Source organism: Humulus lupulus, chromosome X (assembly GCF_963169125.1).
Source record: "Humulus lupulus chromosome X, drHumLupu1.1, whole genome shotgun sequence".
NCBI lineage: Eukaryota > Viridiplantae > Streptophyta > Magnoliopsida > Rosales > Cannabaceae > Humulus > Humulus lupulus.
The window spans coordinates 18,589,933-18,615,806 of record NC_084802.1 but is presented as its reverse complement, the minus strand read 5'-3'; the positions used below and the strand labels follow the sequence as shown (position 1 = coordinate 18,615,806).

Sequence of the window (25,874 nt, the reverse complement as noted above, 5' to 3'; positions counted from 1 at the left end):
CCACTAGTCACAAATAAACTAACATTAAATACATATGAACGTACAACATTACCACTCAATTAACACCCCTATTAATAACCTTAGTAATGCACAACAAGAACACTAGCCAGCTAAATTATTTATTCATATATTTCTTAACTGTAACAAAATAATTAACTACATAAACTTGGAACCCAAGTCTATATTTTATGGAAAAACACACCTATTAAAATAGCTTAAACCTTTCTCATAAAAAAAAAAAATAGCTTAAACCATTAATTTAATTATTATTTTTTCATACGTGTAACAAATCCCAATAATAAATCTATAATAATAAGAACAAAGCAGCTGTCATTGGTCGAAATTACTTTCCTCTTGTCTTGACCTTATTTAAAACTTAAAAATAGTCTAATAATTAGTAGCTTCATTTTTTTTTTATATATAATAAACAAGTCCACTCAGAAACGAGCTACAAACTATAAAGATCAAAACTTTAACATCTGTCTCTACAAAATTGATCCAAAGTAACCTTTCTTCTTGATATAGTAGTAGCTTTTTTTTTCCTGTAACTATATATGCAAATATATATATATATATATAAAGTACCCTCTCAAAAAAAAAAAAAAAAGTCAAGACCTATTACAAGGTGGATTCCCTGTTCTTTGAAACTTTTTCCCATAATACTTATAGTCTACTTTTCCGAGAAAATGAGAGTAGCCCATGTGAAAATTCTTCATCAAGATCAATTTTTTTCCAATATTTCCCTAAAATTCTTCGATGGTAGAATTGCTGTTTGGGGAGAAGGAAACTTTCTTGCAATTTTCCGAGAACCATTTAGGGAGCATGTAAGTAGCTTTCCTCCATGGTGGAATATGGAGCCCACTTTCTTTGAGTGACTCTTTTGCAGCTGAGCACAAGAGAGTGACCACATTCCCAAGCTTCTCTTCAGTCCCAATAAAAAATGAAGGCAGAGCTTCAATCAATTTTGTGTAGCTTTGTGTTGGCCTAGCCAGTTCAAATTGAGACCTGAATTCCATGTCTATTATTACTCTTGTACCATTTGTGATAACATCAACAAATTCATAGTTACCTGAAAATTATTGGAAAACAAAGAATGAATATGTATGAAGAAAATATGAGAAAACTAAAGTTGACCCATGATTGGAATAGGAAAAAAGTTTTGACCTTTGGCTCTTCCAGGGAAAGATACCCAAGTAGTTTTGCAGAGTGAGGCTTCATAACCATCCATTTTGAGCCTCAAAACTACCCATTTCTTCAGGTTTTTTGGCTCTATTATTAAGCTTCCCATGTTTCTCATGTACATGAGAATTTTCTCAAGGATCTCCACCTCAACATCTGTTGTCTCTCTCCATATCATCTCCTATAAAAATAAAAAAATAAAAAAAAATCACCCAACAAAACACAAACATATACATAGATATATATGCATATGATTTTATAATAAGAAAAAAAGAAAAAGAAAAAAAAAAGCAGACCTCTAAAGTGTCAATATTAGAGGGTTGATGATGATGATCACTATCAATATGAGATTCTGAGGATGAGACTGAAATCTGTGGAGCTGAAGATTCTGATTCTATGAAATCTCTGACCATTTGAATCAGCTGTTCTTCTGTTATGCTCTCCATTTTTGTTTGGAAGAGAGGAAAAAGTTCGTATTTTTGTGACCAAAAAAAGAAAAAGACAAAGAAAAAGAAAAAGAAAATACTGACTTGGTTTCCAAGGTTGTGTTTTTGGAGCAAAGTTTTTATATTTAAACTAAATGTAGCTAGTCTTGCTCTTACTTGCAGCCACTTTTTCAGAACCAGATAACTCATCGAGTGTGATCTCACTATCAATTTATATACAAAATACACAAAAGAAAAACAAAAGAGGAAAATGACAAGGTTTGATCGTAGCCACACACGTGTTTGTATGTGAACATTTATGATTGTGAATTTTTATCGTAATGTTGTGACATTGATGTACTCAAATACCTTGTTATATATGTTGGGACAGAGAAAGTTTGGAAGTTTTTTAAGGCAATAATGTTCTTTTTTTCTTCTTCGAATTACTATATTGCATGTGTTAATATTTTGATCAAACGTTAAAAACATTAAATAATGCTATTTATTTGTATGTGTTTTCTTACCACAAAAAGCTTCAATGGTCTAAAATAAAGCTAATTTTTTGTATTTTTGTCCCATTAAAAAACGTCATGTTATAATGATTATATATATATATATATAAGTATGTATAATACATAATACTGAACAATGTGTAAAAAAATTGTGAAGTGCCTAATCTCCCAATTTCTCAATAATTTGTTTTAATATGTGTTCTTTTACAAAAGAATATCATCCAAGTAAATAAATCTAGCAATATTAGTGGTTGTAATCACAGTTTGAGTACTTAATAATACGATCAAATATATCTATTTGATGCCTTTTAAAAAAAAATTATTTGATGTGTAACTTATGTTCATAGAAACCTTTAGGTCTTTTTTGGACCTTTGATTTTAGGGTGGAAAATTTTTATGAGGACAAATAAAAGAGGAAAAATGAAAGAAAATGTTTTCCACAGATTTAATTAGACATATTTTTTAATATTTTTTGCAGATATTTATAATTGTTCTAAATTTTAAAAAATTATACTACATTTAAGTTTTAATTTTTCTAAAAAAAATTATTAATTTATTAATTCAATCTAAATATGTGAAAATGACATTTTTTAGATTTTATTTATTTTTTCTCTCTTTAAATCCAAAATACAAACAAGACCTTAGAAAACATTGGGGAGAATTAGAAGTTAAAATGACATTTTAACTTCATCAATTTTTTTTCTTTATGATTTGAAATTTCTCCAAAATTATATTGAGATTTCTCTATAACAATATTTGATCAAATTTCCGACATATTTCCTAATTTCTTTTGTAAGACATCAATAAATAAAAATATTTGGATGCCTATATATAATAAAATATTAGTGAATTTCGATGAAGTTTTTTTTTCCCTTCATTTAAAAACCTATTTATCTATTTTAAATCACCATGTACTTTTCTAAATGGTTTGGTTTTTCTTCCAATCATATGTGATGGATCTACTTCAAAAAAAAAAAAAAAATCAAAATCGTAAAAAGAATATTATCAGAATATTAGTTGAGTGTGGATTTTTCTTTTTGGAGTTGCTTAGAAACATTTCCAAAACAAAACATAATAAACATATTTTTCACAAGACAAAATTGACCGTTAGAAAAGATAATTGTTATTTTTCAGAATTTTTGTCTTCTTTGATAAGTTTAGAAGATGAAAAAACTAATTGGGCCGAGACTATTAAGCCCAAACCTATGTTGGCCCAAACTGACACTGACGCGGTTAGTAAAATTCTATACCAACCAAATCCAAAACTGACGTGGCTAGAATAAGGCCATGAAGTATCATCCTTTTGCCACGTACATACGCTTGCGTGGAAAGAAAGTTACCTCTTCTATGTCTACTTTCGAAGCTGAATACAAATTTCAGCACAACTATGTTAAAACCACAGCCTGTTAAATTTCCTAACGTCACAGACAACTCATATCAAGAAGATACCCGACCATGATCAAAGTCAACGGTGATAAAATTGTCTGTAATAAATTCAGATAATGAGCTTGTATCTTTAGCTTGTCTCTTTTCTCTTGATAAAATCAAAATTAAAATTAATTAAAAACAAAAAAATAAAATAAAATTCCGCGATCCTTCTTCTCCAACCGCCGAAGAAAAACCAGTTTACTTTTCTTTCTTCACGAAAGTTCATATATTTTCCCGGAAAACATCTCTTATTCCATTTCCTCAGTCTAATTCGCTCCACAGGTTTGTGCTTTTGGTTTTTCTCTCTGTATGTTTTATATGTGTATATTTGTTCGTTGGGAATTTTATAATCTATGTTCTATGCTTGGTTATAATATACGGGTTTATGTGATACTCTCATTGATTATCTAGGGTTTATAGTTTGTTCGCTTTTGTATCTATTTTTTTGGTTAGATTTTCTTTCTTTCATTGTTGCTGTTTGTGATTGGCAATTGTCATGTATTTTGCTTTATTTTATAATTATTATTCATAAAAATGGAATTAAGGAAATGGCGAAGAATAATAATTGCCAGAACCTTCTAAATTCGTTTCTCGTGGATTTTCTTAGGAAGTCGTGTGAGGATTTGTTTCTTCAAAGGCACAAAGCCACATTCCGTTATGTGATCCCTGTAATGGGTTCTCGTCGACAACAATTTGCTGTCTTTCACGGTTAAACTCGTGATGTTAGTGGATGTATAGGGTCACATTGCTCCATAGCCCTAGGATTTGATACACTCATGCACAAACATGTAGAAATGGCTTATCCAGCTGTGAAACGTTGCAATTTTAATTTTGTAGCTAAGGAATCGAGTTCTTGTTCTCACTTTGATTGTAGTTAAAATAGATCAGTTCTTTGCAACAAATAGGCTTATCTCATTAGCTTTCTTGCTCCCATCATTCATTTTCGAGTTACTTTATTTTTTATTTTTTAAACAAAAGAAGCTACTGACTTTCTCTGTCGATTCAGGAGCAATGTCTGTAGCTGCATTAGACCTTTTATAAACGTAGTGTACTTCATTAAGCGTTGTCTCAGCTCATCATTCAGTTACACTTACCTTGCTGAATAATTTTCTTACTTGCCTTGCAGTTTTCAGGGTCTGGCTGCTGATGCTTCTTCATTTGTCATGAATAGACAAGCATAGAGTTAGAAGGCATATCTTGGTACATGAATGGTACATTATTTTCAACACATTACATAGTAGGCAAGAGCAGTGGTTGTTCAATTCGGTAATGCCATATACCTTGTGTGAAGACTGGTTTTCATAAAAACTACTTTTGGAGCAACCGAAGAAAAAGACCTGAAAATAGCATGATTTTTGGCTGCTTCAGTCATTGTCCGTTGAAGTGAACATAAAATGATCAAGCAAGTTGCACCGTTTTTTCACCCTTCAAATCTAAGAAATTTTAACCTAATGGGATGCACTAGTGGTTTTTATTGGTTCTTTTTTCTTTTTACTCTAGCTGAGGGCTCAAGCAGATCAGGGAAGGTGCTGGTCTTAAACCTTGGTGCAGAATCAACATTTGTCGTCAATTGGCCGATCTTCAGTGCCAGCATTTTTGTACTTGTTGCTCTTGTTCTCTCCATGTATCTTATCTGTGAGCATTTAGCTGCGTATAATCAACCTGAGGTGTGCTCTCTTATTGTTGTAGTTGTATGAGGAAAAATTCTGACTTCATTTTTGTGTAATGCTTTTTTTATTTAACTGTGGACTTTTGTTATTGCTTGTATGAACTTTTCATTTGCTCTCATCATTTCTTGTCGCGTGGTTATTTAATTATGTATTTTTTTTCTTCCGTTTCTTTCAAACTGAGAAGTAAGAGCTTGTTCAATTGCAGGAGCAGAAGTTTTTAATTGGCCTTATTCTGATGGTTCCTGTTTATGCACTGGAATCGGTAGGATTTTTTTTCTTTTTCTTTTCCCAACACTGAAATCTCCTCTCTCTCTCTCTCTCTCTTTTCTGCAGTACCATTTTTGAGATAATATTTTATATTTATTTCTAGGATTGAAAGGGAGATGAATCATTTACTTAGTCACCTGTTTATTGCTACTTTCATCTAGGAAGAAAATTGATATGTTTCGGTGTTTGGAAATATGCACTGATATATATCTACTTCATTTTAGTTTTGTGATGTCTACTTTCTCTATGATATTCTTCTTAATTTTTCTTTTCAAGTACCATTTTGGAGATAAAATTTTGTATTGTTTATTATCAAAGGGAAATGAGTCACTTACTCAGTCACATGTTTATTGCTACTTCAATTTGGGAAGAAAAATTATATGTTTTGCCATTTTGGTGTGTGGGGGAATATGCACCAATACATCATTTACCTCATTTTAGTCTTACTTGGTGATTTCCTATGATAATCTTATTTTAGCTTCCGCTGTGAATCAAATGTTTTACATGACTGCACATTAAAAATTGGATTATAAAGTAAATTTGGAAGATTTTGCATGGAAGGCTCAACAACCTTAAAAGGGAATGGTTTTCTTTTTTTTTTTTGCCTAAAAAAAAAGCTCGTTTGCTGAAGTAAGATAGCACAAAGTTGAAATAGGGATGTATTGTGGTTGAGCTATATCTTAGAATGAAAACTTTATAAGAACTAGTTTTGACTATTTGAATTTTGTACTGAGATGGAAAGTTATGAATTCCTATTTGGTGTTGCCCAGAGGTTCTGACAGACACAAGATCTTTGCGTATGGTCATGTTTCACATATGTTTTGATTGGAGATTTCAGTTTATTAAGAAGTTTTTCCTTGTAGTTTTAATGATCCTTCATGTTTTATTGCAATTTCTGTCGCAAGATGTATTGCTTCATATGAGATCATTTTTTTGTTTGAAGTCTTAACTTAGAAATTCCCATATGCTCTCTCTCTCTCTCGTCTATTTTCTCTTGCTCGCATATTTTTTGCTTCTTCCCTTTTTTGATATATTGGAGACATCTTACATGATTTTTTTTCAATAAATATTCTATGTGAGGCTGTTTGTGAAAACATCTTGTAATGGAATCTGCTCCCTTAGATTCAATAGAAGTATCCTGTTTGTATTATTTGTTTTGCATCATTGCATGCTTATGAAGTACTTTATACTTTGCATTATTGTTAATATATGGTGCTTTGGGTGCAGTTCTTGTCGCTGTTGGATTCAAGTGCTGCCTTTAACTGTGAAATAATCAGGGACTGTTATGAAGCTTTTGCATTGTACTGTTTTGAGAGATACTTGATTGCCTGCTTAGGTATGTCTTTAGAACTGTGACTATAGATGCCTATGCTTTCTCAATTTTGGGGTCAGCCATGATATCTACAATGTATATGTTGTTTTCTCACTACAGTATTATGTTTGTGAGTTTTTTACTAGAAGGGCATTACCCATCTGCAAGTTCAAAAAGACTGATGAAATATGTTTGTTTTTGTTTGTTTTGGGGAAATCTGATTCTGGCTAAAGGTGGGGAAGAGAATACAATTGAGTTTATGGAAAGTCACAACTTAACAGATTCCAAATTGCCTCTCTTAAATGAAGCTTATGCTTATGGAGTTGTGGAACATCCATTTCCACTTAATTGTTTTATAAGAGATTGGCTTCTTGGTCCTGACTTCTATAATGCTGTGAAAATTGGCATTGTTCAATATGTAGGTGCTCATTTCCTTTCCCCTGGAAATCCTATTTAAAAGCTCTTTAGTTTTGGTTCTTACCACATCTATTTGGTTTTCTATTGACATTTTCTCCAGATGATACTAAAGATGATATGTGCCCTCCTAGCCATGATCCTGCAGACTTTTGGAGTCTATGGAGAAGGGAAATTCGAGTGGAAATATGGGTTAGTATTTAGCTCCCTTTTTCTTTCCCTTGTTTGAATCATAAAGTTTGCTCATCATTATGTAATTGTACATGTTTTCTTGTAATACACTAAGAACACAAATATAACTGCTTGATATGCTATGTATGTACATATTATTACACCTGCTTAAATGATTGAAATTTTATACAAACTGTTCTCTTTCATGTAAGGGGGTGTTTTAATTTCCCTTGTTTGTTGACTGAATCCCATCTTTTTTTTAGTGTCCTAGTTTTTGGATTTTAGATATGGGCGAAGGTGGAACTGTATATTGTTAAATTTTGTTTTTAATTATTATGTTTTTCATCATTGTTCTTATTGTCCATATTCTGATATGAAACTTTATCTACTTGCAGCTACCCATACTTGGCGGTTGTTCTTAATTTTAGTCAGACTTGGGCCCTATATTGTCTCGTACAGTTCTATTCTGTCACGAAAGATAGACTAGAACCCATTAAACCATTGGCGAAGTTTCTAACTTTCAAGTCAATTGTCTTCTTGACTTGGTGGCAAGGTGTTGCTGTTGCTTTTCTTTTCTCTATGGGAGCCTTTAGAGGGGCTCTGGCGCAAGAGCTGAAAACTCGAATTCAAGATTACATCATATGCATAGAGGTGTGTTACATTTATGAAATCATAGTGCTACACCGTGTATGCAATAAGTTTCTAGAGAAACAAAAATAATAGTCATAAGGAAACGAGGGGCTTCCTATTACTAATAACTTATTGGTAGAAGTGGCCCTTTTGGTGCATGGGCAAGCCTTATGTAGGGAATTAGATTTGTTAACAAACTTGGATTGCACAAAGATTTAGTTTTACTAGAAAAGAAGTAAAAAATTTCTTGAAGTTGGTAAATTAGTAGTCTAATCTAATAAGCTAAATTGTCTCACAAGACATGATTATTTGAAAATCAATTTATGTACATTTTGAAATGGAGACAAAGTCTTCATAGAAATTCCTCGAGCTAAATATGATTATGATTATGAATTTGTTATACAGATGGGTTATGTAGGGAATTAGATTTGTTAACAAACTTGGATTGCACAAAGATTTAGTTTTACTAGAAAAGAAGTAAAAAAATTCTTGAAGTTGGTAAATTAGTAGTCTAATCTAATAAGCTAAATTGTCTCACAAGACATGGTTATTTGAAAATCAATTTATGTACATTTTGAAATGGAGACAGTCTTCATAGAAATTCCCCAAGCTAAATATGATTATGATTATGCATTTGTTATACAGATGGGTGTCGCTGCTGTGGTTCACCTATACGTCTTTCCAGCGATACCCTACAAACGTGGAGAAAGATGTGTTCGTAATGTAGCAGTCATGGCTGACTATGCAGCATTGGGGTCACCTCCTGATCCAGAAGAGGTTCATGACTGTGAAAAATCAACTAAAGTACGTTTGGCTCGTCATGATGAGAGAGAAAAGCGCTTGAATTTTCCTCAGAGTGTTCGTGATGTGGTACTTGGAAGTGGTGAAATAGTGAGTTTATTAACTTTTTGCCTTATTTTTTTCACTTATTTAATCTTTTATTGAACTCACTTTTGATTAATTTTTCCCCTCAGATTGTTGATGACATGAAGTATACAGTTTCACATGTTGTACAACCAGTGGAAAAGGGAATTGCAAAAATAAACAGAACTTTTCATGAGATATCTGAAAACGTTAAACGTCACCAGGAACAAAGGAGAAACTCCAAGGATGACACTTATATTGTCCCTCTGAATTCATGGAACAGAGAATTTTCCGAAGTTCACGATACCCTTGTCGAAGGGAGTGTTAGCGACAGTGGTTTGTCGAGCGGTAAGAAACAGAACCAATCTAAAGCTTCAACTTCTCGTGGCAGACAGCAAGATAACCGATGATGCTAGAGTAGTCGATTTAAGTAGTAAGAACTTAAGCAAAATCTAAAAGGTTTCAAGAGTTGGTTGACGTTATTTTTATGCAACGTCTACTAACTCAGTGAGCACATATAAAATTCAAGTGTGAATCTAGTATGAAAAGATGGATTCTGGAGCTAACTCATTGAAGAGAAATCTCACACAGGCAAACAAATAAGAGGTATCTCTAACCTAAACACTGGCTTTAGTGTTCATGTATAGTTGAAAATGATGGATCAACAGCTTGAATAGTTGTTCTTATCTGATGGAGCAAGTAAGCATTTTCAAGCCTTTTTAACCATACGAGTTTTTTCTGATCTTGTAAAGCTGTGCTTTCATATGTGAGTAAGTATGAACATTTTAACTGTGATATTATTCAGCTCAAGCCTCTGGTACATAAAAGCTACTACATTGTTAAAATCATTGGTTTCACCTTTTTTACTGCTCGGTTTAGAGAACTATTTTCATGTTACCACAAGCATTGTTACATTGCATGTGATTAAATTGGCTGAATGGTTATTTCTTTTTCCTAATTTTATTTTTTCATATATAAAAAAAACTGGGACTGTGCCTTCTACAAGTAAAACCTTTTCGGGCTATTAGGATATCTATACTATAATAATATAAATATATTTTTTTTAATGAAAAGTTTTTTTTAAGTGTTCGGATAATAAATAAAAAAATTATTAAATTGAAAATTATAAAAAATTTATCTAATATATATTTGGATATAGGATTTTATTTATTTATTTATCGTCTTCTGTTGCTGTCGTATTCTTTGGATTTTGTAGTGTTAATTTTTTTTGGGTAGGTAACCATTTGGTACTCAGTGTTTTTGCAAAATATCATTTTGGTACCTTTCAATAATGCTCATATGGTACTTTGTATTTTAAAATCGTACATATTTGATACTCTAAACTCAAATTTAATTAATAAAATTTTACAAATTTAATTAAACTGTTGTTAATTATGTAAGTTCTAAATTTAAATTTAATTACTTAATTACATATAACTGATGACAGTTTGATCATATTGACAAAATTTTATCTATCAAATCTGAGTCTAGAGTATCAAATATGTATAATTTTAAAATACAGGGTACCATATGAGCATTATTGAAAATAGAGGGTACTAAAATGATATTTTGCAAAAACATAAGGTACCAAATGAGTAAATTCCAATTTTTTTTTATAAGTTAGATTCTCAACCTTTTTCAAATATTGTGCAAGTTAGGTCTGATTAACATTTTCAAATTGTATTATCAAATGTTATTCTTATCTAAATATCATAAAAAAATATATGATCGTTAATTGAAAAATATGATTCAATTTAATATTAATGACAAATAAAGTATTGTTAAACTTTTATTGATAATGACAAATTTTAAACATGCCTTATTATACTTATATTTATCAAAATTAATTTGAATTATATATTTTTGTAGCAATTTGAATCATATATTAAATACACATAAATAGATTTTATTTTCTTTGCCTTAAATTTTTTAAAATAATGAAACTTATTTATGTGTAAGTGTATTGAATCGTGTAATGCATGCTTGCTTAATTTATATTTATTAATTGGTGAAGAGGATTGTTAATATGAACTCACCAACACACATGATGAAATTTGATAACAATATAAGTTGAGTTCTCGCTTATTATCTATAAAGAGATAAGAATCAAGAACTGCAAAATGTGAAGATGCCACACTAAGATACTTAATAATCTAAATGATAAGTTTAGTTGTTGAACGCTACAAGAAATAATCTTGAGAAGTTCAAAGTCTTCTCAAGAATAAAGAAGCACACAAAATAACTATCTGAAAAATCTCTTAATTTGATTACTTGATTTAAACATACAATCTTTGGTCTTATTTATAGGAAAATTCATTCACCCATTTACATAAAATAATAAATGACAATTAAAACCCAAAATAAAACTCGTACATGAATCTCACTTGAAACCATAAAACTGCAATAAAGACACAAATAAAAACATTGAAACAAGACTTAATACTTAGGGGGTGTTTGGTATGGGGTAAAGTAAATGTGGGAATGAGTATCTAAATCCCTTCTTATGTTTGGTTCAAATTTTAAGGGGGTAAAATTAATAATTTGTGTGGGCCTTACGTATATTTTAAGGGTAAAGTGAACCCTTTTGTACATAAGAATTTCATATTAACTCTATCCTAAGTCCATCTACACTTTCCTAAACAACTCAACTATTCAAAATAAACACCCCTTAAATAACTAAGGAAAAGCGTCCACATGTGTTGGAACTTGTTTGAAGCCCTCCCAAAGTGTAAACAAACTTAAATGAGATGATTTTGAGTCTTCCAAAATATATGAAAGTGCGACATATTTTTGCAAACTCTATTAAAAGTCTCGTATAAAAATGTAATTTCCGCGTTTTTTTGGGTTAAATTCTGTATTTTCTGTTTGATTGTAAGCCCAAATTGTAATAATGGGCCTAAGGTAGTGGGCCAACAAGTGAATCGATTGGTCCTCTCTGTACGATAGAAGAGAAATTTAGTACTAGGGTTTGGCTGAACATGGTATTCGGCGCTCTCTCCATTGCTCACTTCCTTTATATATATATGCACAACGAAGCAAGTCTCTTAAATCATCAATCGCCTCTCCTGGATCTCTGCAAGCCTCATTCTTTCTGGTTTTTTCTCTCTGTTCTGTTCTGATTTACATGTTTATTTATATTAGTTTTGTTAAGAGTTTGTGAATTTGGAATGGCTATGATGAGAGATTGAGAATGTCATGCACCACTCTGATTTAATTCTGTGCTGAGACTCTCCTACTACCCATTGTTATCTGATGCCTTTCTCTCATAATCTATATATATATATATATCTATATTTTTGAATTAGTTTTAATTTTGGGTTTCTTGTTTGGAATAAGAAATTTCTGTTCTTTATTCTGAAAAATTTGTTGATTTAATTTTGAAAATTAGATTATAGGAATAAATAGAAGGAAGAGAGAACCATGTGATGGGGTCTGTATTGGCCTTACCATGATGCGGACCGTACAGCTGTTTCAGCTTCTGGTGATAAACTTTTGGTTTCTGATGGTTCCTTTTTCTCTTGATTTTTCATATATATCCAAATGGTTTAACTTTATTATGTCGTTGGTTTTCGTTTTTGCCTTGTTTTACATTTATCGTCGTTTCTGGTTTACATGTCTTGCATTAATTTTCTGTAATACAAGCTTGATATGACCTTTAGTTGCTAAGAATGTTTTTTTATTTTTAAAAGTTGGAACTAAAACAAAAATATATTAGGGATTAAATGGTTTGCGATTAGAAAATTGAATTTTAAAAACTGATATTCTGAAATGAAAATTTGAATTTAGTAACTAAAATTATATTTTTGAAAATGTGATTGGTTCAATGTCAGTAAATTATTTTTGAGTTTTAAAAAACTAAAAGTGTGATTGGTATTAAATTTGAAAATATAATATAAACTAAATATGGCTGAATTTTAATATTATTTTAATTTTATATTCATAGGTGCTATAATATTAAATTTTAATTTATCAATAGATTTAATTAAGTAAAATTTAATTATATTGATAAATTAAATTTAATAATAGTGTATTGATAAAATTCATATAAATATTGCATTCTCATTAATGTTATTTTTTTTTTCTAAATTAAAGTCACAGTTTATTAATTAACTAAACATTGTGCTTATAACTAAGCAACATTTGTCCGGCAATATTATTTCTAACATTTCCTATTTGAATCGTATAAGTTTGACTAAAATTAATCTTTGGTGCCTCATAAATTCTTTCTTTGTGTTGCAATAAAAATCTAGGCACAAACTCATACAAGTCCTAGAGTTGAGTTAGCTCACAGTCAATGGATCAAAAGCCTACCAAATACAAGTCTTAGAGTTGAGTTAGCTCACAGTCAATGGATCAAAAGCCTACCAGTCTTAGAGTTGAGTTAGCTCACAATCAATGGATCAAAAGCCTACCAAATCAGAATTAAAGGCAAGAGAGAGTTTTTAGACTTGCATTTAATGTTTTAACTGATAATTAAGATATGCACATATGTAGACAAAAATGGTGAAAAACTTTATGAGAACAAAAAAACACTAGAACTTTTGGATTAAAGTGTAACATTAAAATTACTAAAGTTGATATTGAGCCATAGTGATTTAAAGCATATAAATTTCTATTCTATATTCTATACATTATGTCTCTAAGGCATTTCCCCAGGCATGTGGAGTGCACTGTTTCTTTCTTCTTAAACCAGAAGCATATTCCAACTAAAAAGAGCAGTATTAAATGTAGAATCCAATTGATATTATTCCAAAATATAAAAAATAAGAAGAAAACTCAGCATTTGATGCAACACATACTACAATCTTCTAATTATACATCTTTCAATACATAAAGAAGCAAACTAGAATAACATCTTCCAAAATGAATAACAGAACAATCTTGATTGAGTTTTTTTAGGAATGTTCTGTTTCTGTTTGTGTTTTCTCTTTCTTTTGCTAGACTGTTTATGTTTATTTTCTTTTCAGTTCCTCCTTTAGAAGGTGTTGTAGTGATACAGAAATATCAACATAGCAAAACAATAAATAAAGAGTCAAACTTTATCATTATAAAATCTTAACAATAAATAAAATTCAATTAACGAATAACAGAACAATTAAAAATATTCACAGAATTACAAAAAAAAAAATTCTTCATCAATTCTAAACCAAAAAGAACATTATTTTCTTTTTTTAATTTTGTTTGCTGGATAATAGATCAAGCAGAAAAAGAATAAACTTCAGAGTAAAGCTCTCCCTACCGCGCTTAGTCCCCAATATGGTAATGGTACAGAGCCACCATCGCCGCTCCCTTCACCGCCAAAATCGTCAATTTAGTGTCGGAGAAGAAAGGATGGAAATATAAATCCCACGTCAATATTTGGGTTCCAATCACATGACTCAACTAGAATGGAAAGGCAGAAACAATAGCGATAAACTCTCAAACATAAATATATATATATATATATAGACATTGAAACCAGTTTTAGAGATACCATTTTATGTGGCTGATGGTAGATGTGGAGTTGGAGTGGATCAGGTGCTGTTAGTAGGGGCAGCGAATCACCATTGATGGGAGAGAGATGAAGAAGCTCTGTCTTTCGCAAATGGTGGAGGGGAGAAGAGATGGATTTTGTTTTCAGGGGTTTTAGGAAGAAATTTCACAAAACGAAGAAAACGAGATTTATTCGTTTTCTATTTTGCAACATAAAGTCCAAATATAGATTTTGGATCTGGTTTTCAAAACTAGCTAACAATCAATTATTTTCATGGGCCCACAAATTTTCAGTTTTCTAAATCATAAAGTTATATCCAAATTCTATACCAATCATACCCTTATATTTTTTATTCATTTTTTTCTGAGCATTTTCATTATAATGGGCTCATATTATTGATTGATAGTTTTTTTTTAAAACATAAAATATTTAAATATCATGCAAGGAAGTGGTCTATCAAAACCCCTTTAAAATTGTGGAATTGGGATCGAGTTTGGGTGTCGAGCATCGGGTTCAGGCGGGTTAGCACAGGTTTGTTGGGTTCGAGTGGGGTTTTGGGATTTTATATTAGAAACGGGTTTGGGTTTGGGTTTGGACCCAAGTGACGTAAATGTTATGTTTTCAATTTTGTTGGAAAATAGCCCAATCGCACTCTTAATATTTTTTTTCGCTGGGTGGTGAACCTCTTCAAAAAGGGGGCAGGAAACTTCATCAAACACGACATGTAAACTAAGTTACGAAACAAAGCAAACCAAAATGCAGTGACAAAGGCAAAATCTTTAGTAGGACAGAACTGCTGCCAAGCCAACTATCCCGAAACTAAAAACAAAATAAACTATGCAAACGATATTGAATTGAATCGAAGAAAAGCGAACAACCCACCGAGAACCACCGAATCCTTCAACCATGGACTTAGCCAAGTTATGGGCAGCAAAGTTTGCATTCCTGGCAATCTTATGGATTTCCCATTTTCGAAATACCCCTGTCGTAGCCCAAAATTCTGTTTGTGTGTGCTGAACTTCAATGTGGGCCGGCTGGGTACTGTTAGAGAGGCACTGAACAGAGTTAGCCTCTTCAGATTGGAATATAACAAATTTCCTTTCTTATATATTATCAAATATGGCCTTTATTTAATTGATACTATTTCTTAAATTTCCGTTGGAATATAACAAATTTTCACTATTATAAGAAATGTGGCCTTTAGCACATTAATTGATACTACTATATTATTTTAAGGGTTAATACCTTTTTAGATCTTGTGTTGTCTTATTATCTGTTTAGACTCTAAAATAGTTCAAATAGACTTTTAAATTCGATTTTGATCAAAGTTTTTTGAACTAAAATTACAAATAATTCATCAAACTAACAACTTCGAACAAAAATACAGTCATTCTGCCTAATAACTGGATTGTTATACTCAATTTTTTATTCATCAAAATTAGGTTTAGTGGCTTATTTGAACTTTTTTACAAAATACAGGATCTAAAAAATAATTTGTCAAAACACAGGTCCAAAATAGGTAATGAGGCAAAACATGGTATAAACCTTAATTTTAAATATTTTAATATCATGTATATTAATTTTATTTAATTAATTTTTATTTTAAAGTTATATATTATTTTGGAATATCATTTTTCAATTAAATGCATATGTTGTTTTAGGATGTTATATCAAAATTGTATAATATTATATGTTTTTTTAATTATTAACATATACATGCATTGTATGTAGTATATAAAATTTCTTTATTGATATTTCAAATATTTTGTTTGTTTTTTTCTTCATTTTTTTAGTATATTAATTTGATATATTATAATACAACTAAATATAATTATCACTCAAAAAGTATATATACTACCTAATAAGACTATATACCACAATTAAAATGAATATATACTAAAAATTATACAATACATAAATTAAATATCATTTAAAAAAAATTATATATCATACCACAAAAAAAAAAAACATACGCTGAGTTGGAAAATAATATACCAATACTTAAAAAATGAAAAAAAAAATTATTACTAAAAAAAAGTATATATAACATGCTAATAACATTATATATACTACCATTAAGCCCACAAAACTATATACCACCATTATGTATAACAAAATAAAAACTAAATATCATCTACAAAAAAATGATATACCATACCACAATATATATATATTGGGTTGGAAAATAATATACCAACAACACTTAAAAAATTATTGTTGACCCTGATTTTGGTCAACGACACGGAGTCTAGAAAACGACAGGAAAGTAATATAGAGCTTGAGAAAATGATCTAATGGAAAGATAAAGAACACATATTTATAGTGGTTCGGCCCCAGTGATTGGTAATGACCTACGTCCACTTAATACTATTATTAGTACTGAGCTCCAAAGGTGTGATCAAAGAACTAGGGTTCTTGAGTTTCACAAACCTTGGAAGAAGAAAACAATACAATGATGGATAATAGTAATATAATTCTGAAAGAAAAAGATCGATCCCCTTCCCTGAGCTATCTCTTGTGTATTTATAGGCTCAGGAAGAGTTACATGAATTAGGAAATAATATATATCCTTAATGATCGGATCTGCAGGTCATAATGAGGAGATATTCTCGGATATCATTACAACTGTACAGATCTTTAGATAAATGAACGAAGTATACGACCAGTCTGGTCGTATATAAAACGTGACATTTCCATGTGGAAATAATTCTGGTCGATAGGCGAGCCGTATCTCTGCTACGTGTCCGCCACGTGTTGAAAATCCTTGCCACGTCATCAGCAACTGATTTATGGATAAACATTTGCCCCCAAGTTTATTTATTGCGACCAGCAATAAGTAAACTTAAGAAACTAACTTTTCATATGCCCCACGAAATCTGCAGAGCCTCTCGTGCGATCTTGAAAACTGTGACCTAATCACGTCCAATCATGCCTTTTCAGTTTTCAAGAAACCATTTCGACAACTGTTACACTCCCCCATGCCTTGAAAAAGGAAACTCATGATTACCCCCTTTCGGCACACCTCATCTTCTATAAATAATCCCCACATTCTTCTTTTAACTCTTTACACGCCATCTCTTTGCCAAGAACTCTCAAGAACTATATTGCAGAGCCCGGAACTTCAAGGTTTTCAGTTGCTTTGCTAAGGATCTTTCGCCTGAAATCCTGTTAGGTTCATTTTAGGTTTGTTTTAGAGATTATTTTATGTTATGTTTTTAGTTATTTAGGATTGTTTAGGGCAGATTTATGCTTGTTTTCTTCTTGTTTCAGGTTTTAATGGTCAATTACATAATATGGAGTGAAATGAGAAGAAACACGTTAAATATGATAAATAAGATGGATTTCGTGTTGATTGTGGAGTTTCAAGACATTATGTGTGGAAAATACTACATTGAAGATGCTCAACACACGTCGTTTATGTTCTATAACGCAAGTCTGAGAATTTAAGTCGAATTTTGACCATAATTTATTCACTTTCTAGAAACACTTCTAGAAATAGAAGTTGTAGATATTTCTCTTATCTTTCCATATCTTTTTGAATCATTCAATTAAGAGTTATATCGAAGGAGTTATGATCAAAATACGATGAGCTGATGCTGCAGGCTATTCGAAACGAGTTTCGTTCTATTATGACTTTAGCGCTACAACGCTACGATAATAGCGCTACAGCGCTAGTGCACCAAATTTTGAGGCATTTTGGCACTGTTAATAGCGCTACAGCGCTCCAGAAGTAGCGTTACAGCGCTGGTGACGCGATTTTCAAATTTTAGACCACTTTTTGAAGGGCAATCTGGTCTTGTCACTTGGGAACCTTGGAGGGCTATTTAAGGGACATTATTCTGCGATTTTGGTAGAACTGGAAGTTTTTATAAACCCTAGATAAAAAGAGGCTGATGTAATTAGTTTTCTTTTTCATCTGAATTCTTTAGGTTAATTTTTATGAACAATTATTTGCAGTTTATTTTCATCATGGCATTTATGAACTAATTTCTCTTATCTAGGAATTAATATAGTCACTGGGATTTCTATTTAATTTTATTATGATTTTCTATTGATCTTTCTTTTCTATCTAATCTATATGATGTGTGTTTAATGCTAGTAAATAATTGATCACTATTTGCTTGATTTAATGTTTTTGATTCAAAATTTGAAAGATGAGAATTGAATATGCTATCATTATATAGACATAGGGTGCATATTGGGCGAAAGTACCTATATGACTTGTGTAGTAATTAGGTTTTCATGTTTAATGCCTTTTATATGTTTAAGTTTATCACAGAAATGTAGAAAACTTGCATATAGATTGAGATCTTATGTCTTGAAAAAGAATAGGAATCGAGTAAATTAACCTGCTATTAGAATAGAAAGAAGAGATTTAGAATTGATTATTAAAATTTAATAGAATGAACAGTTGATGAAATTAATTCCTAGGTTGTTTTTATTATTGATTCTTAAGTAGTGATTCATTGTTTTGTTTCCAGTTCTTTAATTTTGGTTTATAGTTTATATGATTTCTTTTATTTTTAATCGTTCACTTAAATTTAAATTAACCAAATAGAATTCGAAAATCAATTAGTGGTACTTGGGAGATAGTCTTTGTGGGACGATATCCGTTCTTACGGAATTTACTACTTGATACGACTACGTATACTTGAGTAGCTTTAAAATTTCGCAACAAGTTTTTGGCACCATTGCCGGGGACTTATATTCCAATATCACAGTTATTGTTATTTGTTCTAATTTGGTTATTTTATTTTATTTAATTTCTGTTAACATTTATTTGGATCGGGGTTCTATTGTGTTTCAGGACTTGTTGGTATATGCGAAGCAATAGACAAAATGAGATTATACCAATAGATCGGGAAATTGAAAGAACGTGCAGACATAATCGGAAAATAAAGAGGAGATTGGATTTTACCATGGCTGAAAATTTGGGAAATTGTGCTAATAATGGTCAAGGGGCTGCAGAGGTTCCAAGGGAGCAAGGACCAAGAACTTTGAGAGATTATGTACTTCCTACTGTTACAGGAGTGCATTCATGCATTAGACCTCCAACCATTGCTGCAAACAATTTTGAGATTAAGCCAGCCATCCTTCAAATGATCCAAACAACTGTTCAGTTTGGAGGAATGCCAACAGAGGATCCCAATTTACACATAGCTAATTTTCTGGAGTTATGTGCTACGTTCAAAATGAATGGGGTGAGTGATGATGCTATAAGACTAAGGTTATTCCCCTTTTCACTGAGGGAGAGGGCGAAGAGTTGGCTGATATCTTTACAGGCGAATTCTATCACTACATGGGAGGAGTTAGCTCAGAAATTCCTTGCCAAATTCTTTCCTCCAGCAAAGGCTGCAAAGTTAAGGGGTGAGATTAATAACTTTTATCAGTTGGATGGAGAGTCACTGTATGATTCTTGGGAGCGCTTTAAGGAGTTGTTAAGGAAGTGTCTACACCATGGAATAGAAAAGTGGATGCTGGTGCATAATTTTTATAATGGGTTGAATGGAACCACGAGGACAATTATAGATGCCGCAGCATGAGGTGCATTTATGAGTAAGAGTGCTAATGAGGCATATGAGCTATTAGAGGAGATGGCGATGAATAATTACCAATGGCCAACTGAAAGGGGACAACCAAAGAAGATGGTTGGAATGATGGAATTGGATGCTATATCCATGCTTACAGCTCAAGTAACGACCTTGACAAAGCAACTACAAAAGACTACACTCCCATCTTAAGCCATGCAAGTTCAAAACCTTTGTGAAGTGTGTGGTACAATCCATCAACCAAACCAATGCCCTGCTATAGATATGAATAATATGCCCATGGAAGAAGTACAAGCTATAGGAAATTACCAAAGACAACCCAATAATCCCAATTCCATGACCTATACCCTAGCTTGGAAGAATCATCCTAATTTTTCCTGGTCTAATAATCAAAATACTTTACAACCTTATCCTCCACCTCAGCCACAATATCAACCTGCCCAAAATAGGCCACCATATCCACAACAATATGCACACCAAAATCCTCCACCTAGCTATTATCAACCTGCACAAAATAGACCACCTGTTGAACCTCAATCTGATGTACTCAACCAATTCATGACTGAAACCAGGGCGTCCATAAGGAGTTTGGAGACTCAAATAGGGCAATTGGCTACTTTAATGTCGAATAGAGCTCAAGGAAATTTGCCTAGCACTACAGAAGTTAATCCTAAAGAGCAGTGTAATGCAATATCCTTGAGGAGTGGGACTAAGTATGAGGGGCCTACAGTAGAAAACAAGGGCAAGAAGTTAGAGGATCAATATGTCACTAGTCCAGCACAAGAGGAGGTTACTGCAGATTTTCTAAAGAAAGAGAAGTCTAATGAAGAAAAGGTTACTGAAGACCTTAACAAGAAAGAAGTGGTACCACCAGTGAGCATTGACCACCATGTTAGAATTCCATATCCACAAAGGCTTTGCAAGCATAATTTGGATAAGCAGTTTGCAAAGTTTTTAGAGGTGTTCAAGAAGCTACATATTAATATACTATTCGCAGAAGCATTAGAGCAGATGCCTAGCTATGTGAAGTTCATGAAGGAAATTTTGTCAAAGAAAAAGAAGCTAGAGGATTATGAGACAGTTGCATTAACTGAAGAGTGCAGCGCAATACTACAGAAGAAACTACCTCCAAAGCTTAAAGATCCTGGTAATTTTAATATCCCATGTTCTATAGGGAGTTTAGTAGAAACAAAGGCATTATGTGATTTAGGGGCTAGTGTGAATTTGATGCCTCTATCAATCTTTCAGAAGCTGAATTTGGGAGAAGCTCGGCCAACCACAATGTCTTTGCAGATGGCAAATAAGACAGTTAATCATTCTCATGGAGTTATTGAGGATGTATTGGTAAAAGTGGGTAAATTTATCTTTCCTGCGGACTTTATTATTTTAGATATGGAGGAAGATGAAAATATTCCAATAATACTTGGAAGGCCATTCTTAGCGACTGGTAGGGCGTTAATTGATGTACAAAAAGGTGAATTAAAGCTACGAGTGCAAAAAGAGGAAGTTATATTTAAAGTTTTTGCAGCAATAGAAATTCCAACGTGTTGTAGAGTTGAAGTGGTGAACCAAGGAGAGAACAAGTTGGAAGGCTCTAAGACAAGATCCATAGTGAAAACCAGAATGAGGAAGGGGCAAAACCGATTAAAAAAGTACTTTAGTGAAAGACTTCGAATGTTATATGAGCGGGGGAAAGTACCAATTTCTAATCACAAGAAACGAGGGCCAACTCATGACACTATGGCTCTCAAGGATGTGAGGGGAGGACTTGATCCAAGATTGAATATGAATGAAAACAAGAGTCCGGATAAAAGACGTTAAAGACAGCGCTCTTAGGAGGCATTCCTATGTTTATTTTTAATTTTTAATTTTATGATATTTGTTTTTGTTTTTGTTTTTGGAACAATGTTTTTAGAGATTTTGTTTTAGTTGTTTTTAGTTTTATTCTGGAACAATTGTGTTGTAACTCGTAACCCGTGAAAAACGTGAAAAAATTGAAGTTTAGGTTGTTACAGGGCATCAGCCTCCGCAGTCTCAACCTTTCGAGGGACCTTCGTCTCAGCCGCCACCACTGCCATACTGACGTGGCTGGTAAGGTAAGTCTCCGTTCTTTATATACTTAACATTGGGGACAATGTTCGGTTTTAAGTTTGGGGGAGAGATTTATTTCTGGTGTTCTTTGATGCATTTTTTTTCCGGTTTGTTTGTTTTTAATTTTCATCAGTTGTTCGTTTGGAGTCATGTTTTAGAGTATAAATTAAGTTGATAATAATTTCCATTTCAATATGATTGACTGTTTTGTAGTATAATCCAAAGGAAAAATTGATGTGTTTCTAAAAATAATCTGTGTGCTTGGTTAGATTGCTTTGTTTTTACACTGTGATTTGTTGACATTAGAGATCTATTGCTCATACATTGCAAATGTTATACTTGAGTTATTTTATGCATGTCAAATTTGGATTGTGGATTGAAAAGTTTAAAAAATTCTAGAACCTGCTTGCTTACTATTTGAGATGAAATTTGAAACAGTACACATTTAGGAAAATGATATAGGAAATTTTTGGACTGGTTGTGCCTTTCAAGCTAACCCTATTAAATTTTATCATTAGTCAACCCTTTTGCGCCTTATAACCATTTTCTTGATTAACACACTCTTTTGAGCCTAATTGTAAAATGAAATACCATTTACTCTTTTTGACCCATACCATGAGCATGAAAATTATTATATGAGGGGAGTGAATGTGTAATGGGATGTTTCTATTATGTGTTATTCAGAAAATTACTTTTGATTGAGAAAGAAAAAAATTAAAGAAAGAAAAGGAAAAGAAAGTGAAAAATGATTATGCTCCCAAATAATTATTTATTGAAAAATCAAAGTTTGGGGGAGTTTATTGAAAAAAAAATATATATTCTCAATCATTGCATAGAAAAAGGGGTAACAAGGGATGAGTGGTGTGAAATTGTTGGGAAAGCTTGTTTAGTGGAATGCTTGTGGTATGATTAAGCCTAAAATTGTCTCTTTATCTACCTATACCTAAGCCTTCTATTATAACCCTTATAAAGTCCTATTGATTCTTATTTATGTATTTGTTTATATTAATGGAGAATAGTAAGTAATGCAGGCATATGGACTATTTTAGTTTGTGGTTAGTTGGTCGAGATGAAAATGTTCCAGATCCAAACATCCAAAGGCATGCCCGCCCTCGACATGCCATTCAGCCGGATGTTGAGTGGCATGTAGTCTCTGAAAGTAGGGTGACGATCAGAATGATCGCCAATTACTTAAGGAAATATGACCTGCCAGGGGTGACTCTAGTCAAGCCCAACCCAGACCAAAGGGCTAATCTGCCTGGGGGTGCCTATAGCGCCTGGTCGCGGTTTCATATTTAGGCAGGGGCCACCTTGCCTCTTCACCCATTCTTTCAGGGGGTAGCCAACTATTTTGGAGTTGCTCCCTTTCAAATAACCCCAAATGGATATAGGATGCTTGCTGCACTCTATATCCTGTATAGCCAGAAAAAATGGCCCGTGTCATCGCCTCATGAGGTCAACTACCTGTTCGACCTCAAATCTAACCCCAACCATGAAGGCACGGGGTTCTTCCACCTTTGTCATCAGGAAACTGGGCGCACTTTCCTGACTGACACGACCCGCACCTCAAATGTGGGGAGGTACTACCAGGAGTACTTCCTTACGGCTGACCTGGTCGCAGACAACCTGGCTTTCGCAGGAGGAGGTAAAACTTTCGTATCGCTGGTTGACTTCTTCACTTAGTGTTTTCCTCCACAATGTCTTAAACTTTTGATGTCTTCCAGGCCCGTGGCTGCGACCAAACCCAACTCCGGGCATGGAGTCGAGATCGACACTCTTAGCCAGCATGCCTGATGCTGAAAAGAGTGTCAAGAACCTGGTTACAGAGGCTAACCTTAGGTTGGCTGGCCTCTGGGCCCCTCAATCGGACACGAGGAGGCCTTCAGCAGGGAGTGCTTGCACCGAAGAGGAACCCGAGCAGCAACCTCAAGCGTCATCTCCATGGAGGAGACCGACTGGGGTCACGATCAGGGAACCTACTGGCACTCCCCGAGCAGAGAGGCCCTCGGCCCCCATAGGGAAAGGAAAGCAGAAGGCCACCGTGACCTCTCTGACGATTCGTCGGATGACAACGGTATAGTTATTTCGCTTTTAGAATATTTTCCAATTCCCTGTCATCTATTCAACGGGGACGGAAATTTTAAATATGCTCCACACTTAGGGCCAGACTTCTTCGTGTCAAAGAATGAGTGTAAGACTAGTAGCGTCTGTAGTGTAGCGACCAGTAATAATAGCTCGGGTATTGGACTTTGCAATCCTTTTTTGTTTTTTTTTTGATGTAATGTGTTTGGCTATTCATGCTATCTTACTGTTTGACTTTGCTCTTGCTTTTCAGACATGGACTCTTCCAACATGTTTGATCTTTACAACACCTCAGAGGCTGCTGTTGCCCCTCCAAGCAAGAAGAAAACTAGTAAGAGACATACTGGGGAGAGCAGCAAAGAGCCTCAGGCGAAGAAGGCCCAGAACGCAGGCCCTTCGGAGGACAGGCCCTCTGCCACCGCGACTCCGCCTTCTCCCCGCGAACAGCAGAATCCATCTGCTGCGGTCGGGTCGACTCCTTCTCCCAATGCCCCATCTGACCAACCTCAGTGATATCGCCCAATAAACTCCTAAGCGGTCGTAGTAGTAATCGGGCTATGTCATATCCACAGAGAGGTAAAAACAACTAAATATTTGATTAGTAAATAAAAGATGAAAATAAAGTAGAATTGAAGAAATGGATTTTGTGAAAGTAAAATGATAGAATAGGAAAAATGATTAGATAAAGTGCATGGCAAGGTAGAAATGTAGTGCAGTAAAACTTATTCTAATATTGATATTAATTCAAAACACAGTTGCAATTCTACACTGTTAATTGCAACTGGAAGATGTATATGTTAAAAGCACAAATTAAATAATCTAGATTAAATTGAATCTAACTCCTAATTTCATAGCATATCATATATCCAAGAGCGACAAAATACCACTGGCAGAATGCAGTAAAAGACATACAATATAACAAATATACTAAAATAAATTAACAATCTAAGTTACATAAGAAAAGCATGACTGAACTTATGTAAAAGATGCTAAATAATTTTAGAACAGAAATTAGAAGATGAGAAAAAAAATAATTAATAAGATATGGAAATGAAGCATAAGAAGAATCAATATCAATATTGAGAATGAAAAGTACAACAACTACACTCTAACCTCACCAATATTTCTAAAATAATTCACTCATTTTTGTCACCTAAAACAAGTAAAATTAAACTAGAAATATGAAAAGAAACAAACAATAAAGTGTCTTTTTCCACTCTCCAATCTGATGATTTTTTCCCTACATTTGGTCCTCTATTTATAGTGAAAATAGGACCCAAAATGTGTAAAATTGTGTACAATATAGTGGGAAAATGGCTCAAAAAGCTGATGAAAATGAGAAGTGGCTCCTGGTAAAGTGGGGGACACGGTCAAAACATGGCAGGCTGAGTGGCGAGGTGGCAGGCGGCTGGACGGCATGTGGGGAGCAGCTGCAGGCGAGCAGGCTGGCGCGGGATGCGTGGCAGCATCTCATTGGCTCTGCAGGAGGCGTGGCAGGCGCGCGTCAGGTGGCAGGCAGCTCGTCAGACGGCTTGGCTTGGCTCCGTGGCTCGGCTTAGACATGGCTGGTGTGGCTTGGCTGGCCGAATGGCGGGCTGCCAAGTGGCAGCATGGGGAGCAACCATTGCTTGGGTTTGGGCTCCATTTTGGGCCTAGTTTTGGGCCATTTCATCTTCAAAAATGCCATTTTCTTCAATTTTAATTCTTTCTTTCTCCTTTCTTTTTCTTTGTGTCAAAAATATATTTTATTTCTTGAAAATTAAACACAAATTAAATTAAAATTAATATTTTCAAATATAAAATATAT

General features: G+C 33.3%; 3 protein-coding genes and 2 non-coding genes across 6 annotated transcripts; 3 read left to right on the top strand and 2 right to left on the bottom strand.

Moving 5' to 3' along the window:
* Window positions 1–453: 453 nt before the first annotated feature.
* On the bottom strand, window positions 454–1,791 carry LOC133804847 (uncharacterized). The gene is made up of 3 exons (XM_062242968.1): window positions 1,476–1,791; window positions 1,165–1,360; window positions 454–1,069 (listed from the first exon to the last, which is right to left on the bottom strand). Exons 1-3 carry the CDS (start codon window positions 1,623–1,625, stop codon window positions 744–746), a joined length of 672 nt encoding a protein of 223 aa, XP_062098952.1. The 5' UTR covers window positions 1,626–1,791; the 3' UTR covers window positions 454–743.
* Window positions 1,792–3,671: 1,880 nt separating this feature from the next.
* Window positions 3,672–9,717, top strand: LOC133807185 (protein LAZ1 homolog 1). Of its 2 annotated transcripts, XM_062245360.1 has the most exons (10): window positions 3,693–3,826; window positions 4,152–4,266; window positions 4,671–5,211; window positions 5,420–5,476; window positions 6,709–6,817; window positions 7,027–7,211; window positions 7,311–7,399; window positions 7,774–8,029; window positions 8,654–8,899; window positions 8,983–9,717. In XM_062245360.1, exons 3-10 carry the CDS (start codon window positions 4,939–4,941, stop codon window positions 9,280–9,282), a joined length of 1,515 nt encoding a protein of 504 aa, XP_062101344.1. In that variant the 5' UTR covers window positions 3,693–3,826; window positions 4,152–4,266; window positions 4,671–4,938; the 3' UTR covers window positions 9,283–9,717. The 2 variants fall into 2 exon arrangements, with proteins under 2 accessions (XP_062101343.1, XP_062101344.1); XM_062245359.1 differs by lacking the exon at window positions 4,152–4,266 and having other exon boundaries at window positions 3,672–3,826.
* Window positions 9,718–12,040: 2,323 nt separating this feature from the next.
* LOC133807499 (small nucleolar RNA Z221/R21b) lies at window positions 12,041–12,130 on the top strand. Its single transcript, XR_009879410.1, has one exon. It is a non-coding gene; the product is annotated as a small nucleolar RNA Z221/R21b (small nucleolar RNA).
* A 6,410-nt stretch (window positions 12,131–18,540) lies between these two features.
* On the top strand, window positions 18,541–25,874 carry LOC133804693 (uncharacterized). Its single transcript, XM_062242835.1, has 2 exons — window positions 18,541–21,990; window positions 24,321–25,874. Exon 1 carries the CDS (start codon window positions 20,090–20,092, stop codon window positions 21,713–21,715), a length of 1,626 nt encoding a protein of 541 aa, XP_062098819.1. The 5' UTR covers window positions 18,541–20,089; the 3' UTR covers window positions 21,716–21,990; window positions 24,321–25,874.
* Window positions 19,703–19,809, bottom strand: LOC133807477 (small nucleolar RNA R71). The gene has a single exon (XR_009879389.1). It is a non-coding gene; the product is annotated as a small nucleolar RNA R71 (small nucleolar RNA).

What these genes read in the sequence shown, in the direction of transcription:
- LOC133804847 (XM_062242968.1), bottom strand. Translation starts at nt 1,625, where the DNA reads ATGGAGAGCATAACAGAAGAACAGCTGATTCAAATGGTCAGAGATTTC. An exon ending in CTAATATTGACACTTTAGAG is followed by an intron (nt 1,361 to 1,475) that starts GTCTGCTTTTTT and finishes TTATTTTTATAG; the next exon opens with GAGATGATATGGAGAGAGAC. An exon ending in TTTCCCTGGAAGAGCCAAAG is followed by an intron (nt 1,070 to 1,164) that starts GTCAAAACTTTT and finishes AATAATTTTCAG; the next exon opens with GTAACTATGAATTTGTTGAT.
- LOC133807185 (XM_062245359.1), top strand. Translation starts at nt 4,939, where the DNA reads ATGATCAAGCAAGTTGCACCGTTTTTTCACCCTTCAAATCTAAGAAAT. An exon ending in CTGCGTATAATCAACCTGAG is followed by an intron (nt 5,212 to 5,419) that starts GTGTGCTCTCTT and finishes GTTCAATTGCAG; the next exon opens with GAGCAGAAGTTTTTAATTGG. An exon ending in ATACTTGATTGCCTGCTTAG is followed by an intron (nt 6,818 to 7,026) that starts GTATGTCTTTAG and finishes TTCTGGCTAAAG; the next exon opens with GTGGGGAAGAGAATACAATT.
- LOC133804693 (XM_062242835.1), top strand. Translation starts at nt 20,090, where the DNA reads ATGCAAGTTCAAAACCTTTGTGAAGTGTGTGGTACAATCCATCAACCA.